Below are 19,913 nucleotides of genomic sequence, written 5' to 3' on the forward strand. Positions count from 1 at the left end.
CATTGATTCTGGCGCATAGCCGGATGAAGATGATGAGCATCAGTCTGACAGATTCTCAACCTCAGGTTGTTTGTTGGGAAAGTTAAAAAGAACATTGGGAGTTGAATTTCTATAAGGTCATATTTTAGTATATTTTTATCCTGCCTTTCTCCAGAGAAGCTCTGGTCAGTGTATATTTCACCTCACAACAATCCTGTGAGTGGCCTTAAATTACCCAGCAAGCTTCATGGCAGAGTGGGAATTTGAACCTGGGTCCAACACTTTAATCCCTGTACCACACTATCCGTCATATAAGGCAGAACCAGCATGGTGTAATTAGAGTGTTGGACTAGGAACTGGGAGTCCCAGGTTCAGAAGCCTGCTGGGTGATCTTGGTCCAGTCCTGGACTCTCAGCTTAGCCTACCTCACAGTGTTGTTGTGAAGATAAAACAGAGGATAAGGGAATGATGGATTCCCATTAGGGAGAAATAGAGGGTATAAATGAATGAAGTAAATAAATAAGTATAGTGCGTAGGCCCGATATTACTAAGATGTGATTCCAGAAGTCACAGTAGATTATAATGCATATTCCTTGAAAATTCTATCAGTTCTATCAACATTCAGATCAAAGTAATCTACAACCATGCAACTGTACATGTATATTCATCCTCATCCATCTACTGAGTTAACTTCAGTCATTAGTCTACACTGGAACAACTCATAATACATCTGAATTACACCCAGGCTCTATACATGCCAAACCTCAAGGAGAATATTTGCTTACCACAGAATGTGGTAATGATAGCCATTAACTACTTTTTTTTAAATGGGTACAATTTGTGGAGACTATTAGAGCTAACAATGGATCCTCCATGTTCAGAAGCAGTGTTCTGATTGCCAGGTGCTGGCGGCAAACTGCAGGGGAGGGATAGATCCATCTTGCCCTGTTTGTGATGTTCCCAGAAGCATCTGGTTGGACACTGCTGAAAACAGAAAGCTGAACTTGATGGGCCCTTAGTCCTTGATTGCATAAGGTAATTTTTACATTTTCCTTCCTTTTTGCTCTTAGAAATGGGTATCAAATGGAATGGTTCCTTCATCCCTGTAGCCCTCTTGGTTTTGGGCATAATCTCCCTCATAGCCCTGATTCTCATCTTGGTGGGTATACATAATGTCACACTACCCCCGCAAAATAAGGTGAGTGCAACCTACTGTTCTGAGACAAGGTATATAGAATAAATAGCAAGATACAAGCTTCTAAGTCCGACAGGTTTCTTCCTCAAGCTGACTGCCAAAAATAAAATGTTTCTTTGCCAGCCAAGGAACATTACAAGCTCTGTCTTATGTCTGCAAACTGTTTAATTCCAAATTGGAAGGAGGTTATCCCAGTAAAGTTTCTAGTTATCCAAAGTCCTCCAGGATTATTAGTTTGCAAATTAGGAAAAATGTCCTTCAGTTTCATACGAGAGAGAGAGAGAGAGAGAGAAGATGTGGGTTTTTTTCATAATTATATGGTTCTTCACAGGGCTTTTTTTCTGGGAAAAGAGGTGGCGGAACTCAGTGGGTTGCCCTCGGAGAAAATGGTCACATGGTTGGTGGCCCCACCCCCTGATCTCCAGACAGAGGGGAGTTTAGATTGCCCTCCGCACCACATGGTTCGGAGGGCAATCTAAACTCCCCTCTGTCTTGAGATCAGGAGGCGGGCCACCAGCCATGTGACCATTTTCAAGAGGTTCCGGAACTCCGTTCCACTGCGTTCCAGCTGAAAAAAAGCCCTGGCTCTTCAAATGGCTAGTAGAATCAAAAGAAATTCTGCAACATATGCAGAAAAATGCATATGTTTTTAATGTTTCGATTAATGCTGGATGCAGGATTATACTTTTTGGGCATTATGTACAGATGTTCCAGTTCCCTGTCTAGGTCTGAACCTGGCGAAACCAGTTCTTCCAGTTTTCAGGGGAAACCAGCTCTGCCCAGCATTAATTGGCTTGCATTTATGTCACAAGCCCATCTCCCCACATCACCTTTGCAGTTTATAAAAATAGATTTCCCTCTTTTAAAAGAAAAGAATGAACAAATTACATGAATGCTGTGCTTGAAAAAAAGAGGTTGCAGCTTGCTCGAAGACTGGAGGGAGAAGCAAGATAGGTGCAGAGTGGAGGGGACAGAAGGCACCAATCACTTGAGCTTCCTTACCTCCATCTTGTTCTCCCATAACATTCCACATCTGAGAGCAGTTAAGTTCCTTGTGAGTTTGGAAGAGGCGCTGATTTGATTTGGTAGCTCAGGTTTGCTTTAGTCTCTACGTCCATCCCTTGCCTGACCTGAATTTCTTCCTTCCAGTATGGACTGGTTTTTGATGCAGGTTCATCCCACACTGCCCTGTTTGTCTACCAGTGGCCAGCAGATAAAGAGAACAACACTGGGATGGTCAGCCAAACCTTCTCCTGTCATGTGAATGGTTAGTTTTCCAACTTACGCTAAAGGTGGTAGGAGAGAGTGGTGGTTAGTTGCTGTGGCTCCCAGTGTTTCATATTGGTGCATCAGACATTGTGTCAAAAGGGCGGGGCAGGAGTGGATGCAGTAAAGCCATTTGGGCCTGATGAGATTCCGTACAGCCCAGAAGAATTTTGGTTCAGGTCCCTGGATAGGGTTGCCAGCTCCAAGTTGGGAAATTCCTGGAGATCTGGGGGGTGAAACCTAGAGAAAGTGGGGTTTGGGAAGGGAAAGGACCTTGGCATGGCATCATTCCATAGAGTCCACCCTCAAAAGTAGCCATTTTCTCCAGGTGAACTGATCTCTTGGCCTGAAGACCAGTTGTAATTCTGGGAGATCTCCAGCCACTACCTGGAAGCTGGCAACCCTATCCCTGGATGATATTGGACCCGTAATTCCCTCTCAGCCTAATCTGCCTCACAGGGTTGTTGTGGGAATAAAAGAGAGAGAGATGAATGATGTCGCAAGCTGCTTTGAGACCCCTTTCTTTGAGTGAGGCAATCTGTGTTGGGGGGCAGGTTTTAGCTCCCTTTGCCCCCTTGTTCTATCACCATGCTGAGCCACAATTGTCAATGGGAAAGGAGATCTATGAACATTTCATTAAATACATGAAAAATAGATACATCCACCCTCCTTTAGGATGTGAACAAGAGGTTAGATACATTTGAATACATTTATCAGTCACATTTTTATTTCACCCCTTTCCCCAGTTTTCTGTGGCACACAGTTCTCCCCTCTTCCAGTTTCTCTTCACAACAAGCCTATGAAGTAGCTTCAGCAGACGGTGAATGAGGGTAGCTTACCCATGGGTCACCCAGTACTTCATGCTGAGTGGGTGGATAGGAATGGAGTATACCCTGAACTGAACATCTCAGCATTCTTAGGTTGGCATTCTGACCTCTACATTATGCTGTATTCCCCATCAGATCCAGTTTGTCCTCCTAAGTGATGAAGCTGGCCTTTTTTGTAGCATCCTCTCTAAGAGCCAAGCAACAAGTGACGCCTGACACAGGTTAAACACTTGTCAGCTTCCCTCAAGTTTTGATGAGAAATGTAGGCATTCTGGTCTTGCAGCTGTAATGGAGAGCCAAGCTGTAAAACCAGGACACCTACATTTCCCTTCAAAACTTGAGGGAAGCTGACAAGTGTCCAACCTGTTGTAAGGGGTCATTTGTAACTTGGCTCTAAGTTACATTGCTCTTCACCAAGTTTTGTAAGAAAAAACAGGCTTGCCTGCAAGAAGACAATGGTTACATCAACAGGGAGGGATGTGGGGAAACCACAGCAACATGCAATTAGATCCTTTCTCATGATTTGGACCAAGGTATATGGGGTACAAAAGGTCACCCCAAAAAATTGAGATTTGAGGAGGGATTTGAAGGGAGCAGTCAAGTGTGTTTCTTTAACTATTCAGGGCCATCCAGGCACAGGGTGACCCCTGACCCCACTTCTTGTCTTTCAGCATCTGGGATCTCGAGCTTTGTCAAGGTTCCAGCACGGGCAGGTGACTCCCTCAGGGAATGCCTTGATGCAGCCATGTCAGTGATTCCTGCAGACAGGCAACGGGAGGCGCCCACTTATTTGGGAGCCACTGCTGGTATGAGGCTACTGAGGTACACACAGCAAATAGTTAATTCCAGCCTCAGCCCCCTCTCCATTTCCACCTAAATCTGAGTTCCTCTGACAAATTCTTACCTTCCTCACCCCTCTCAGTATTTGTTCAGACTTCAGCTCTGTTCTTTCCTGTCATTCTGGTCTTGGCAAACTTCCACTGAGAGAGCTGAACAATTAACCCTTTCATTCCTAGAAGGGAGGGAATCCTGTACTGGGGGGCTGTTACCCTTTTCCCATCAAGCTGCCTTTGACCAATCATGTAATGTTGTGCAATACATTTTTAGGACTTCAGCCTGGCTTATTAAAAGCAATCTGTCTTCCCCCTTCCTGACAAAAACAAGTTTTGAGTCCAGTAGCACCTTAAAGACCAACAAGATTTCCAGGGTATGAGCTTTTGAAAGTCAAAGCTCCTGTCATCAGATGATGTATCTGATGAAGGGAGCTTAAAGCTCATACCCTCAAAATCTAGTTGGTCTTTCAGGTGCTACTGGATCTGAATCTTGCCCTTCTACTGCAGACCAACACAGCTACGCACCTGAAACTATCTTCTTGACAAGGGTACCTAAATGGGCTGCTCTTTTCCCTGTTTAATACCATAAATGGGTGTGTTTCCTGCCCTGAGCATAATATGAGAATTTCATGGCTGAGATCACAGTGGAGTGTGTATTTTCTTGGGGAAAATAGCCCCCTTATTCACAAGTCCCACTGGGGAAAAAATGGCTTGTGAGTGTTTGCAGGAGAAATTGCCAGAGGGGTTATAGTGCAGTTTAGCTAGGGCCCAAACATTTCTGGCTACCTGCTGTACATTGCAGCTGGAAGTTATACACACAAGGAAGTTTGCAAATCCCTTGAATTGTGTAACGGCTGGGATGTTCACAACCTTCCTTAGGCATACAACTGCTGCCTCTAATATACAGTTGCTAACAATTTTCCTTTACCTATTTATTTATTTATTTATTTATTTATTTATTTATTTATTTATTTATTTATTTATTTATTTATAGTCCGCCTTTCTCACTGAGACTCAAGGCGGATTACACAGTGTGAGATTAGCATAGTCAATATCAGGAACATTTCCATAAACAATATCATAGGGTAAGAGATACAAGTTCACAAAGACATAGCATTAGTAAGAATCCGATGCAACGTAGTGATGAGGTCTATGGTTCCCCTCCCTACAATACAGCCCTCCTATCTGAGTTAAAAGCCTTTTTGAATCATTCGGTTTTGCATCGTTTGCAGAAATCCAGGAGAGTGGGGGCTCTCCTGACCTCCTCGGGCAGGCAATGTCACTACATTCAAGTCACCAGTGTTTAAAAAACTGATTTGCAGGGATAATGCATAACGCTGCCCCTTAGCTGTCAGATTGTCTCCTCTCTCGTCTCCATAGCTGGTAATTCAGAAGGACCCAGGGTTGGGCCCTTCAGACACATCATGAGGCCAACCCCAAGCATCATTCCCCTGTATTGAGCGGGGGGGCGAGGGGTGCAATCTTTTCCTACCTGGCAGAGCCACAGAGGACATAGAGGGAAGTTTGGTGATCCTACTTTCCCTGTGTTCTCTAACAAGGATACCTGCTTGTTGCAGGTAAAACTAGCCTGCACTAAAATAGCATGGCTGTGTAATTCCTACGCAAACACAGAAGGACAAATCCAATCCAATCCTTGTTTATTCAGAAGTAAATTCAACAGATTTCCATTAGACTGGATTCCAAGGAAATGAGCATAGGATTGCAACTTTATTATTAACAGAGTCAGATTTGTCAATGAGCTCAATTAATCATGAAGTGTGGTCTGTAGTTCTTGATCTCTGGATGTAATTTTTGTTGTTGGGCTCTATTGCTCTACTGAATTTCTTTCTTTCTTTCTTTCTTTCTTTCTTTCTTTCTTTCTTTCTTTCTTTCTTTCTTTCTTTCTTTCTTTCTTTCTTTCTTTCTTTCTTTCTTTCAGAACCTGAGTCTGAAGCAGTTGCTTAATTCATTTACTTTATTTACTTATCTACTTCATTCATAGCCCTCCTTTTTTGCTGAGACTCAAGGCGATTACAAAATATAAAAACAATATAATCAGACAGCATAAGGCAGCCAATGAACAATGCAAGAGTACTAGGATTTCAAAATTAGAACAACAACAAAAACATTAACAAATGCTTTGACATACCATAAACAATGCAGAAAATGGATTACAAAAGGTGGTGAAAACAAGATTAACACATACAATAAACAGTGCAGTAGACTACAATCCTATTAACTATATAAAAGCAGCCTCCCTAACTATTCCATTATCTTATAGCTCTAGTTCCTTCATAAAAATGCCCTCCTGAACATTTCAGTTTTATACATTCTGCAGAATTTTTTAAAAACGTAGAACATAAAAAAGCTTTGATAAAAAAAGAAAACCAGTTTTTAAATGCAGTTTAGTGGGAGAATCTTGGTTATCCTGCCAAGTGTGCCCTTGATTCCTATAGGGCTGGAAAGAAGGAGCTCTGCCTTTGTTAAAATTACACCAGAATAAAATCGAACAGCTTAGCTACCACTTACCCAGAGGACAGTCTTGGTTTAACATTTATTTTTATTTTATATTTAACAATTCTTGACCAGCATGCGACGTCGCACAAATCTCGCGCGAGAAAATGTGATGTTCCGCATTTTTAGCGCGATGTTCCACATCATTGCGACTCAAGGTAAGCAGTGTGAAAAGGGCCTTGGATAAGGATATATAGAGTTGAGTATCATTAGCATATTGATAGGGTTACCAGCCTCTAGGTAGTGGCTGGAGATCTCCCAGAATTACAATTGGTCTCCAGGCCACAGAGATCAGTTCACCTGGAGAAAATGGCTACTTTTGGGGTGGACTCTATGGAATTTTGCCATGCCAAGGTCCTCTCCCTCCCCAAACCCCACTTTCTCCAGGTTTCTCCAGGTTTCACCCCCAAGATCTTCAGGAATTTCCCATCTTGAAGCTGGCAACCTTACATATTGATGACACCTAATTCCAAAACTACAAATGTTTTGTCCCAAGTTACATAGAAAAGCATGGGGCCCTTTGGAACCATACAGAATGCATCCCACTTTAAAAATCAACCCATTCCTTTAAAAAAAAACAACATAAATTTCCTAGCATGCTGCAATTGGCAACTAATGACATTTTACACGTGAAGGATAAAGGATAATTTTCGCAAGTCTTTCTGGGAACTGAAGTTCCTCTCCCCCACCCCTTTCCCTTCTGTTCCTTCCCCTCGCTGCGGGGGAGTTCCCCTAAGCAACTGCGGGGGAATGCTCCGGAGAAAGCTGAGAAAGTTGCAGCTGCCTGCCCCAAAGATCATTGAGAGCAGACTTGTGACTGGAGAAACGACTTGCAAAAGTTGCTGTTGCCGCAGGCTTTCTCTATCTCTTCAGGCAGCGAGGGGAAGGAACAAAAGGAAAAGGGGTGGGGGAGAGGAACTTCAGTTCCCAGAAAGACTTGCAAAAATTATCCTTTATCCTTCACGTGTAAAATGTCACTTGTAGCAAGGTATTTAGCCCAAAGCCAGGCACTCAGTTTCTGCCAGTTTCTCCCGAATGTCCACTTAAAAGCTGCTGTACAAAATTTTTTTTCAAGCGTGAGATCTCTGGCTCAATTGTCATTCAAATAGGGCACAACTAGTTATGGCATGCTGGTCAAGAATTGTTAAATATAAAATAAAAATAAATGTTAAACCAAGACTGTCCTCTGGACATCGCGCAAATCTCGTGTGAGAAAATGCGATGTTCCGCGTTTTTAGCGTGATGTTCCGCGTCGTTGCAACTCAAGGTAAGCAGTGTGAAAAGGGCCATTAACTCCTCGTAATGTGGTAGAGGGCCTGAGTTGCTGAAAAGACAGAGCTAATGCGTTCTAGAATGTCTCTGCGTTCTCTACTTTTGATGGAGTTCAGCTTGGTTGTATTGGATGCAACATTATTGCTGTAGAAGTAAGTTGATGCAGCTGCAAAAGACACTTTCTTCTAACTCAGTCTAGCCTAGAAGATAGCCCCATACCTTGATACAGCCAATCTAGCCACCTGGGTCCACTCCATAGTAACACTGAGATTAGACAACTGTAATGCATTTTACATTGGACTCCCATCAAAATCAACTTGGAGACTCCAGTTGGTACTGAATGCTTCAGTGTCATTTGAGCATGCATATTACTTCCATTCTGCAGTCACTTCACTGGCTGCCCATCAGTTACCAGGCTCAATTCAAGGTGCTCGCTATCATATGTAAAGCTCATCATGGCCCCTCATATCTGTGATTGTGCCCCTCCCCCTATGCTCTGCCATGATAGCTTCACTCGTAAGAGCAAGGCCTTCTGCAGGCGCCACCCAGCAAATGGGCAAAATCAACAATTGCCTATACACATCCATTCTCTGTTGTGGCCCCCACCATATGAAATGACCTGCCTGAGAAGGTCACCCTCTTGACTTTCCACAAACTATACAAAACTGAATTATTCAAGAGGGCTTTTCTACACAGCTAATAGTGCTGTAGTGTAATTGGTTCAGAAAGATGCTTGAGTAAAGGGTTAGGAACTGTGGTTTATACTACTGTGTATAGTTCATACTGTCTGTTGCTGCAGGCAGGACTCTACTATATATCAGTTTGCATCAATTAACACAAAGTTAATACTTATGCTTTGCTTCAGTTCTTTTTTAGATTTCTGGTTGGTTATGTTGATTGTATTGATTTACTCTGTGTGTTATCCACCTTGTGTCCCAGTGAGAAAAGCAGGCTATAAATAACCTAAATACGTAAAATAAATAAACACAAGTTCTTAGTCCTGAAGACAGCAGAAATGGGCTTGAGTGTGTGGGATTCCTTTTATAGATCTCGAAAGCCAAAGGTAGGGCTGAGCAAGATTTTCAGTAGTGAAGAGCTGGGACCAAATTATACAAAGCAATCCACTAGAGAAAACCAACTCAGTTTTCCTAACTGGTTGCCATCTTAATATTTCCCTGATGCAGAACTGAGATTGCCTTGGAGCAGCAGAATCCATTTTTTTTAAAATGAAGGGCTGGTTATGTGTAATCCTGCATCCCATTTTATCCTCATATTGTTACAATACTTTTGTTTTGGGTCCTACAGCCGAGAGAATGAGTCTGCAGCAACACAGATCCTGACAGAAGTCAGCAAGACTATCCAGGAATATCCCATAAACTTCCAGGGGGCTAGAATCCTTACTGGGAAGGAGGAGGGTGCTTATGGCTGGATCACCATCAACTATCTGCTGGACTCCTTCACCAAGGTGGGGCTGACATTTCCAAACTCTAAAAGGGTTTAGGCTTAATATGGGAACAGGGTATGGACAACCTCAGCATTTTATGTAAGGTAGGATAGGAAGTCCTCCAAAAATTGGAGAACTACATTGTGGTGTCTTCCACGTGGGTTATCTGCCCTAAGTTCAATGCTATTGGGAAGTATCAAGATGCATTTCTCAAGATGCACATCTGTTCTCCAATCTTTCTCTTACCTTCTTTGTTCCAAAGTTTTGAGAAAGATTGCAATAAAGTCTGCTGTGTGAGTGGGAATATTCAGATTTTTGGCCTATACTTCAGGCATTTTCCCTGAGCCTGTCCTCACAGCAGCCATTTTCTCCCCCTGCCATGGGGAGAAGGCTTTTTATTTTATTTTTTAAATCAGCTCTAGAATATTATTGTATAGCATTATACCAGCGAGTGTAGCTGTTTCTCTGAATTCTCTGATTTTATTTTTTAAGTAAATCTCTAGCCCTTTCCCTTGTGGAGATAGTAAGGGAAAAGGCATATATCGACATGGGAAAGGCTTACGTTTGTAAAATTGAAAGCTGGGAATTTAGAGAAACTGCTACACCTATTGTTACAATAGTATATTGATATACAATAGTATATTGATATTCTGTGGGACTGGGGCAGGGAAGCCCCATTGCAGCTGCACCAGCAATGAGGAAACCTCAAAATCCTGTCCCCATGTGGAAGATACAAATGTTTCACCAGGAGGGACTTGACAAAAGTGATCCATTCCTGGCCACAGCTGTCCTGACTTATTTATATACCTCTGATCCCACCCACCTTGCAAGGAGCCAATCCGTGTTCAAAGACAGTTCTGTTTCAGACATTCCTGTCTGTAATTTCAAGATCATGGTTACCAAGCAATCATTTAATGGTTTGCATTGATCTGGCAAGGTCTTTAAAAGCTAGCCTTTCATTATCGATAACTGTGTTTTAGGAAATGTAATTGACTAGGATAAATCAAATCTGGAGAAATAAGCTTTCACAGAGATCAATCTTAAGACAAGAAAAATTGACAGGCCTCAAAATTGTATCCTTCTACCATCAAAACACTTTGATGTCATTTGTACTACCCTGTTATATCTTCTCAGTATTCCCTAGTATACCGGGACTGGATTCACCCCTCATCAGCCAGTATCTGGGGGGCCCTGGATCTTGGAGGGGCATCGACTCAAATAAGTTTTGTCCCAGCTGGCCCAATCACGGAGGGAGAGGAAGCTGCTCAGTTCCGACTCTACGGGTTTGACTACACCATCTATACTCACAGCTACCTGTGCTATGGACAGAACCAGGCACTCCTGCACGCCCTCCGGATTATTGTTGTAAGTCACCCATTGACATTCATAAGCTACCCCAGCACATACTGTGGTAAGAGAGAGCAAGGACAGGAGTTCAGACTAAAAACGAAGGGGATATTCCTTGGGGAAACAAAGAATTTTAAAATTTACTCCAACTGGCAATGGCTTTTCAAGGGTCCCCCAGGCAAAGAAAAAGTCTTTCCCAACACGTCTTACAAAAGATCCTTGAACTATAGATGCTGAGGTTTGGACGTGGGACCTTTTGCAAACAAACTTTGTCCTCTGCCACAATCCGTCTCCATTAACATTTGAACACACGTGAACTTAAGTTGATGTCTTTTAACACTGAACCACTGACAACTAGGGCTGCCACCATCTACCCCCTGGGGTGGAGGATCTTCTGCTCCTTCTTGCCTTCCTCCACTCAACCTGGCTGGCGGGGCGGAAGGCACATGCACAAAGTGTGTACTCTTCCCTATTGTGCTGGAAAATGCTGTTATTTTCCAGTGTGATGGCTGGTCATGGGAGGTAAGTTCCTGTTCCCCCACCCCACCCCGTGGTTTGGCTCCTAGGGAACCTGGCAACCCTATCTAGGGCAGGGCCCCTCAGTCTTTGGGAGCCTGTGGGCACCTTTGGAATTCTGGCACAAGGTGGTGGGCACAACAACCACAGAATGGCTGCCACAAGAGAGAGAGCCTACCATATAATGTCAGGGAGAGAGGCCATGCTTAAATCTAATAGTAACTGTTCAACATTTCAGAAAGAAGCTCTGTTTAACAAGATGCCTTTTAATATGCACAGTCATTTGGATATCCAGTGGCCACCCTGCAAGGGGAAAGGTCCACCTGGCCCTGCCCACTTTATAAAAACACTTGATGGGTGCCAGGAAAGGTATTGGCAGGTACCGTGGTTCCCATGGGCACCACATTGGAAACCCCTGATCTCGGGCGAGTCAGGCCATTGATCCACCTATTTTCTTCTCTGACCGACACTAGATCTCCAGAGTCTAACTGAAGTGGGTTTAAGTATTGCATTATCCTTGTATCTTCCCTGGGTCGTCCATAATACTATTTTCAATCAGATGTGTTTTGAACATTCCATGCTCAGAACTTAGTTCCTAGGCCTGTGGGGACACAATTCAGGTAAGTACTATGAGATGGCATGTGAGGGGACCTAAGCTTCTCCCCCCATGACCTGAAATGGCCCTCAGCAGGGTGCAATTTGTCCTATTGGGGACATTTACCTGTCACCATCAGTACATGTAAATCTCCCCAGCGGGACAAATAAGAGCTCTGAGGGCCATTTCCAGTCAGGAAAGTGTTGTGTGTGTGTGGGGGGGGGACGTTTAAGTGCTCATGTACCACAGTTCTGAATATTAATTGGTTCCCACCAGGGCTTTTTTTCTTGAAAAAGAGGTGGTGGAACTCAGTGGGTTGCCCTAGGAGAAAATGGTCACATGGCTGGTGGCCCCGCCCCCTGATCTCAACTCCCTTCTGTCTGGAGATCAGGGGGCGGGGCCACCAGCCATGTGACCATTTTCAAGAGGTTCCGGAACTCCGTTCCCCCGCATTCCCCCTGAAAAAAAGCCCTGGTTCCCACATATCTGGGAATTGAGTTCCAGGAACAGAACTCACAAGGTATGTCTGATCAAAGTCTGTATGGCAGACCTGAAGAGAATGTAGGAAGACCTGAGGATAATGTAAAGTCCTCAGTCACAAAAAAGCCTTTCCCAACCTAGAGATGTTGCAGCTTGAATCTGGGACCTTCTGCATGAAGCGCAGGTGCTCTGACACAACTCCTTCCTAGGTGGTAAGAAGTTTTAGGGCCGCTTTTTATGAATTCAGTTCCCCTGTGGAAAAAGGCAATGTTGGAGACTCGGTACTTTAAAGAAATCTTTTTACTTCTGTACACAAGGAACATGAAGAGAGAAAGGGAGGCACCCATTTGCTCACCCAAGCTCTTTTTGGCTAACTATCTGCAAAAATCCTCCCTGTTTTCTTTGCTAGTGCTACTTGTTCAAGAAGGCAACACATATTATTTATTTATTTAGACGCTTATACCATGCTTTGCTCCCAAAGCAGGTTACATCATTCTCCTCCTCTCCATTTAACCTCGCAGCAACATCCCTAAGAGGCAAGTGAGGCTGAAAGTGACAGGCCCAAGGTCATCCAGTGAGCTTCCTTGGCAGAGTGGAGGTTTGCATCCACCTTTTGAAGATCTTGGCCCAGCAATGTAGCCACTGTTACAGTAACTAGTAGTCATGAGTCATCCAAAGCAATCAACGTTAATTTATGCCAGTGTTCTGTAGCCCTCATTTCCTTCACGGTACAGTGGCTATAATGGGGTGGTTTAGCGACTTCCTTTGGTATAACAGGGTTTCACTCTTGCTGTTGTTTCCAGAACTCAAGCAGCTCTGATCGGTTTGAGCACCCCTGCTATCCCATGGGTTACTCTGAGAACATCACAGGCTTCTTTACCGCTGCTTTTGACTTTGTGACTGTACACCTTATGGCAAATTAGAGTACTCATAGAGAATACACAATATTTTATTGGTGGATTTGTAACCACCCCGGAGGAGGTCTTCGGATGAAACAACAGGGTTTGCCGGCCCTGGTTGTTGGGCGGACGGTTTACGCCCTTGCTGGGCGTTCTGACTTTCTACACATCACCTGAAAAAGAAAACACGGAATATTATCTATTTAACAAAAAAACTGTTTGGTTACTTACCTGGAGACTTACCTATGGGATGTTCTCGGTGGACTTCACTATAATGTGTTGCTTGGACCATAAGGACGTTATTCTTCATTAATTTACAACAGCGGCTTGAGTTTGCACCATTTGCTGATTGATTATTCTTATTGACTACTGACGTTTACCTTTTGATTGGAACATAATTTTTCACTGAGTAAATATTTATTGTATTTATTGTGATTTCATTGTATTTATTGTGATTAAGTCAATCCTTTAATGTTTGCAAATTAGTTGTTTCCTTCACATGTAGTGTTCTACCCTTTTGTAAGTTGTTCATAAGTGAAGGTGCCTCTGATTTTTGTATTGTTTCCAGAACTCAAGCAGCTCAGATCGGTTTGAGCACCCCTGCTATCCCATGGGTTACTCTGAGAACATCACAAGGACATCCTTCTACAGCAGCCCATGTGCTGAACGGCAGGAATCTGCAGCCTCTGGGAATGTGATTCTACAGGGCACGGGTAATGCCAGCAAATGTCGGGAAACCTTTCAAAAGATCTTCAATTTCTCATGTGGTCACAACACATCCTGTGGATTCAATGGAGTCTACCAGCCAAAAGTCAATGGAAAATTCCTGGTATGACATGGCATTAGTTGATCCTGAAATGCTCGGGACAGGGATGAGAGTCAGGTGTGTGTTGTGCTCCTTAGGTTTGCACAAAGACTAGGGGACAAGGTTCTGTTTCATGGACCTGATCGTGTCTGATCATGTGACTTAGCTAAATAAAAGCATATGAAGCTACTGTATGGTGATTCAGACCACTGGTCCATCTACATCCTGTCTACTCTGATTGGCAGCAGGGTCTCAGGGCTTTCCTACCACTTTCTTCCTGAAATTAGGATTGCCAGTTTTTAAACTGGTCCCTCTAGCTGTCCATTAAATAGCAGTTTTAATGTGCAAGCAATTACTGGTGATATTGGCCATTTCCACACTATTCACCTTCATCCGGAACGCTGCAGAACGTCGCGAAAAAACCACGGAAGATAGCGTCTTCTCGCGCGAGAGGACGCTATCTTGCGCGTTTTTTTTGCGACATTCTGCAGTGTTCCGGATGAAGGCGAATAGTGTGGAAACGGCCATTGTTCAATTTCATGCCATGGAACTGCCCATTCCACTCATTAAATTTTTATTAAAAGTACAGGACACTGCTTTCCTGTCCAATTGGCAAGCTAACCTGAGATCCCTTAACCAAAGTTGCCAGTTATGGTACCTGTGACCCTACATGCAAAATACAGGAGGGACAATCACAGTCCTTCCAGTATTCAAGTGCTCTGGGCAGGAAGGAAATTGGAAGGCTTTAACACCATAAGAAAGCAATAGGCATGCCTTCTAGGAAAAGAAGCTTTGGTCATATTTCCATGACTTCAACAGGAAAAAGCAAGAATGCCAGGAAAAAGCAGGGTGCATCACATAACAATTATGTTTTTTCTGGTCATATTGCTAATGATCGAAATAATTAGTAATAATTGTATGTGTATTAATGTCTGTTAATGCCGAAAGGTAGACTTAACTGTATGTTGGTTTGCTGTGTCTGTACAGCTCAGATTCACTTACAAGATCTGCTTGCAAAACCTTTGAACTGAGCTACCAAACAGCTTCAGTTTAGCAAAAGTTAGCTGGCATTGCCAAATAGTTAAAAGCCTAGCAACTCAGGCTCTGCAAGGCTTGTGAGGGGTCTGGTATGATTACCAAAAGCAATACCTTCTGTAGGAAAGCTTCCATTCCTAGCTAACAAATTACCCTACACAAGACTAGAGCTGTTTTGCTCCATTCCAGCAAAAGCTTGCAGAGCCTGCCTGCCCTAGCAGTCCAGTCCTTAAGGGCAATTCAAACATATTGCCTGTAATGACGTTCTCAGCGCTTCCCTGCTAGATTTTCTGCCCATTTGCCTTTCCATCACACCACATGGGCGCTTCCATTGACCTCTTGCTGTTTGTCTGCCAGGCTTTCTCTGCTTATTACTACACCTTCAACTTCCTGAACTTGACCGAGGGGCAACCACTGGCCATGGTAGAAGCTGCTGTCCAGACATTCTGTGCCAAAAACTGGGCCGAGGTGGGTATTCCCCTGTGGCATATAGTGGACAGCCTGGTTCACAGATAAAGCTCACTCTTGCTTGCTTGCGGTCTCTGCAGCAAGTTCTGAAGCAAAGAATTCCGATTAGGGCAAGTGAGTGTTAAGGAAGATGGACTCCTGAACTATGTGATGGCTGAGTGCAAGAAACAAGTTAGAGTAGATGCAGCTTTCCCAAGCTCTGCCATACTAGGACGTGACAAACTGCACCCATCAAAATTCCCTCTTCTACACAAATATTGTGAACATGCATGATCTATGCTGTGAGTCACCACAATCACAGCAGGACCCATCTGGCCACCATAGCTATAACATACTATAACCACAGACCTGCATCTGAGGGTCTCTCTACGATACATTTCTGCGCAGATATGCACTGGTTTTAACATGCTTCCTGCAGACACACATCAGCTGAAGGGAACTGCTGCTGCTGCTTCTTTTAAAGAGACCTCAAACAAGCTCAGAATGGTACCCAGAGGGAAGGGAGCGCTTCTGCCTTCCCCCAATCCATTTTTCTGCTCAAAAACAACACATGGGAGGAGTTATTTTGCTGACTTTGCTGCTCCACGTGGAGAATCTGTGCCCAGATATTCTAAGTGGAGTTGCAGTCAGGGGAATAACTCCCCTTACACATGGTTTTCATGTGAGAAAATGGCATTGGGGAGAGGGCAGGAGTCTCTCCCCCCCCCCCCGTGCTGTTCTGAGTTTGTTTCAGCTCTCCTTTTTAAAAAGAAGCAGTTCCTCACAGGAGACATGTGGCTGCAGGGAGCATGTTAAAACCAGTACATGCCCATGCAGAAACATAATGTATAGCAAGACCCTCAGAGTCTTTCTACATAAGATATCTGACACATGAAGAACACGTGTTGGGAGATGCAATGGTAGTCGGGAAGGCTAGTTTAAAAAGACAGAACCAGTAGCAGGGCAACGGCTTTGCTGTATGAAGGGGCTGTGAAATGCCAGCTGGGAAACTTCAGCCCATTACAACCTCTGCAGGTCCACGCCTGCCTTTGGAAGGCAGCTCCAGCCCATTTCCATTCCTCACTGTCCACTGGTTGCGATCCCACACAGTTTTAGACTTGAGAGGAGAAACTGACAGAGCCTTCAGGGAGGCAAAGATGAAATTAACAAACCCTCTGAGGAGCGATCTCAGCTTGCTCTTTCTTTTTAAACTACACTTCCTGGCTAATAGTGCATCTCCCTACACTTGATGAACACATGCCAAGGCATCTCGTGTAGAGAGACCCTTAGATTGTGGGTTGTGTGGGGCAGTTGTAAAGCAGTGGGGAACATATTTCAAGCAAGGAGTGGGAAGGAGATGTTGAACTCTTGCTCCATCTGCTGTTCCACCCCTCATCCCCCCATATCTTCTCCGCAGGCTATCTTTATGAGAATTAGTATGGTATAGTGGCTAGAATGTCAAACTAGGTCTAGGGAATAGGGTTATCAGATTGAAGCCCCCTGAAAAATGGACCCTGGAGTTCCTCGCACACATGCAAAGCGTGTGCATGCTCCTGGGCCTGGTGCAATGACACCGCTCATGGAGCAATGTCATCGCTGGCCACTTTTCCAGCGCTCAGGAGGCTGAGCAGGTGAGTGGGCCCACAGCTTCTTGGGCAAGGTGGAGGAGGTTGGCTGGGCTGGGCTGGGCTGTCTGGGCTGGGTGCTCCTCTGGCACTTGAGTAGGTGAGTGGGCTGCTGCTTTCCTGGGCAGGCTGGAATCGAGGGAGGAGGCGGAGGTGGTGCAGAGGCTGGGGTGCCTGGAAACGGGGGGGGGGGAGGGGGAGCTGGCATAAGAAGACCTGCTGGTGCTACGTCAAGCTTGTGAATGCCAACAGCCAGTTTCCCCTCCTCCCTCATAGTAAAAAATACTGGGCATTTATATGCCCATTTATATGTATTTCCCCCAGGCAGTCTCATAAAAACCCGGAGTGCCCAGGGGAAAACCGGACACCTGGCAAACCTACTAGGGAAGCTGCCTTCTTACAAAAAAAATTGTAAAAACTGCTCTAATGTTGGAGGTGGGAGAAAGAGGAAGTGTGTAGGTAATCTCATATGCACTAGTCAATAGGCACCTTCTCTATCCAGCTTTCCCCCATTCAAGCTGAACGGGAGAACTGTTTTGTTTACAGCTTGCCCAGAAGAAGGAAAAGTCTTTTCTACGTAACTCTGGAATCGCTAACAAACTGCCTTTTCCTCCTCTTAAAACTTTACATCTTGCTTGTAAAATTCTTATTCTTCAATAAATATCCAACATTTCTTGTCAAAAATATCTTGCTTTTTTCCAGTTGCAGTCAACATACCCCAAAGAGAAGACGTCTCACCTGAAGAACTACTGCGCCAGTGCCAATTTCATCCTCACGCTCCTCCTGAAAGGTTACGGCTTCAACAATGACACCTGGGACAATATTGCTTTCCAGATGCAGGTGAGGGCAGAGGTCAAGGAGGCATCCTGCAAAGGCCAACAAGTAGGGTTGCCAGCCTCCAGGTGGGGCCTGGAAATCTCCTGGAATTACAACTCATCTCCAGACTACAGAGATCAGTCTCCCTGGAGAAAATGGCTGCTTTGGAGGATGGGCTCTATGGCATTATACCCTGCTAAGGTCCCTCCCCTCCAAACCCCACCACCCTCTCCCGGCTTCACCCCCAAAATCCTCCAGGAATTTCCTAATGGAGAGCTGGCAACTCTACCAACCAGTCAGAGGAAGGAACTTCATCCGTGCCTCATGTGCCACCTTCCTCGGATTGCCAGTGCTGAGGGGCAGGGCACCACCCTTTCCCACTTTGATTACAGTGTGTTCTTTCCTCCTGCAGGCTGCCAATTCAGACATCGGCTGGACCCTAGGCTATATGCTAAACCTCACCAACATGATCCCCACTGAATCCCCCAGTTCACTGAGAGGACATGAAGAGGGAGTTTGGATAGCAAGCATTTTCTTCATTGTTCTGATGTTGGCGCTGTGCCTTGTTTTTCTGCTCATCTATTTTCTGAAGTAACAGAAATACCCTTCAGACAATCTGCACCCAGCACTTCAAGATTTTGAGAGGGGGGCTCAGTCTGAGGGGCACCTGAACCAACCTGGCCTCACAGCCAAAATTGTCAAGATGCTCTATTTTTGTGGGAAACACTGACTTGATGAAGGTTCGGCCTACCACCCCAGCCAACCTCCCAAGGACCACTGTGGCCTAATGGGGTAGATGCCAGGTGATTGTTCAAACCACTTTAGTACTTACTTTTTGTACATGCAGGAACTGCTGAGGTGAAATTATTTACTGCTTTTCCTGAAGTATCATGGGCATGAAACAGGTATTCCCCACTTAAAATCCTACCTCCACCATGGACTCAACAGACACTCTCAGCTTCTGCCTACCCCCTCCATCTGTAATGGGAATGTGATATTGGCCTACCTTACAGGACTGTTGTTAACATTACTGAGACAATGTATGTGAACAGCTTTGAACACTTGAAGACACTCAGAATATGGTTAATAGTTACTGTGTATATAGATGCTTTGTCACCTAGAAAGGCAAGAGCATGCAGAGAAGGAGAATATCATTATCTTCCCCCTCTTCCCTTTCATACCTTTCTCTTTATCCCCACATGCATGTGGTTGCTTGTAATACCACCATGCCGTTCAGACAATTGCTTCACATCAATGGTTTACCACCCCCATCAACAAAAGCACTTGCGAAGGTATGACAATGGAATTAAAATCTGGGAGCTAGGAATTTTATATGAAAGTCATCTGTCTGTGTGAAATTGGACTAAAATGGTTTTGGTGGAAGGGAGATAAAACACCGTGTATTGTTATCTGTGGTGGCTAAGCAAAGCCTCCATGTCCAGGGGCAGTAGATTGATGAATACCAGATGCTGGAAGGGCAACTGCCAAGGATTAAGCCAACTCTTCAGTTGTTCCAGCAGAGTCGTTTATGGGTGTGGGGTCTTTAGTCCATGTATCCAGGTGCTATTTCTCCTTGAATGAACTGCTAGTCCCATTTTCAAGGGGGTAAATGCCCCCATTTCCCACAAAAATGTAATTGTGTAAAATAACCTTCCCCTCCTGTGGGGGTGGGGGGGAATAGAATGCTACGCTATTGGGACTCTCTTTGCAAAATTCCTCCCTATCAAAAATTGCAGTCTCCCCAAGGTGGGTAGGCAGGCACTTGTCTCCTTTGTATAGACAGTCTGTAGCTGCAAAGTAAGTTTAGTGCCATATAACAACAACAACAACATTTGGTTTATATACCACCCTTCAGGACAACTTAAAGCCCACTCAGAGCGGTTTACAAAGTATGTCATTATTATCCCCACAACAACAATCACCCTGTGAGGTGGATGGGACTGAGAGCTCCAGAGAGTGACTAACCCAAGGTCACCCAGCTGGCTACAAGTGGAGGAGTGGGGAATCAAACCCGGCTC

The 19,913-nt window shown here is 44.5% G+C and overlaps 1 protein-coding gene across 7 annotated transcripts in view; it reads left to right on the forward strand.

Annotated features, from left to right (window-relative positions):
• Positions 1-19,222, forward strand: part of ENTPD8 (ectonucleoside triphosphate diphosphohydrolase 8) — a 36,705-nt gene extending 17,483 nt beyond the window's left edge. For 3 of the 7 annotated variants that reach the window (XM_054998294.1, XM_054998292.1, XM_054998295.1), the window contains 9 exons: positions 1,050-1,177; positions 2,324-2,441; positions 3,939-4,089; positions 9,192-9,351; positions 10,465-10,695; positions 13,736-13,996; positions 15,365-15,475; positions 17,782-17,919; positions 18,308-19,222. In XM_054998294.1, the coding sequence (XP_054854269.1) occupies positions 1,052-1,177; positions 2,324-2,441; positions 3,939-4,089; positions 9,192-9,351; positions 10,465-10,695; positions 13,736-13,996; positions 15,365-15,475; positions 17,782-17,919; positions 18,308-18,490 (1,479 nt within the window). In that variant the 5' untranslated portion in view covers positions 1,050-1,051 and the 3' untranslated portion in view covers positions 18,491-19,222. Of the gene's footprint in view, positions 1-860; positions 1,015-1,049; positions 1,178-1,748; positions 2,217-2,323; positions 2,442-3,938; positions 4,090-9,191; positions 9,352-10,464; positions 10,696-13,735; positions 13,997-15,364; positions 15,476-17,781; positions 17,920-18,307 lie in introns of those variants that run through there. The other 4 variants (XM_054998297.1, XM_054998296.1, XM_054998298.1 and 1 more) reach the window with 4 other exon arrangements.
• The last annotated feature ends 691 nt before the right edge of the window (positions 19,223-19,913 follow it).

This window comes from Eublepharis macularius, chromosome 14 (genome assembly GCF_028583425.1).
Source record: "Eublepharis macularius isolate TG4126 chromosome 14, MPM_Emac_v1.0, whole genome shotgun sequence".
NCBI lineage: Eukaryota > Metazoa > Chordata > Lepidosauria > Squamata > Eublepharidae > Eublepharis > Eublepharis macularius.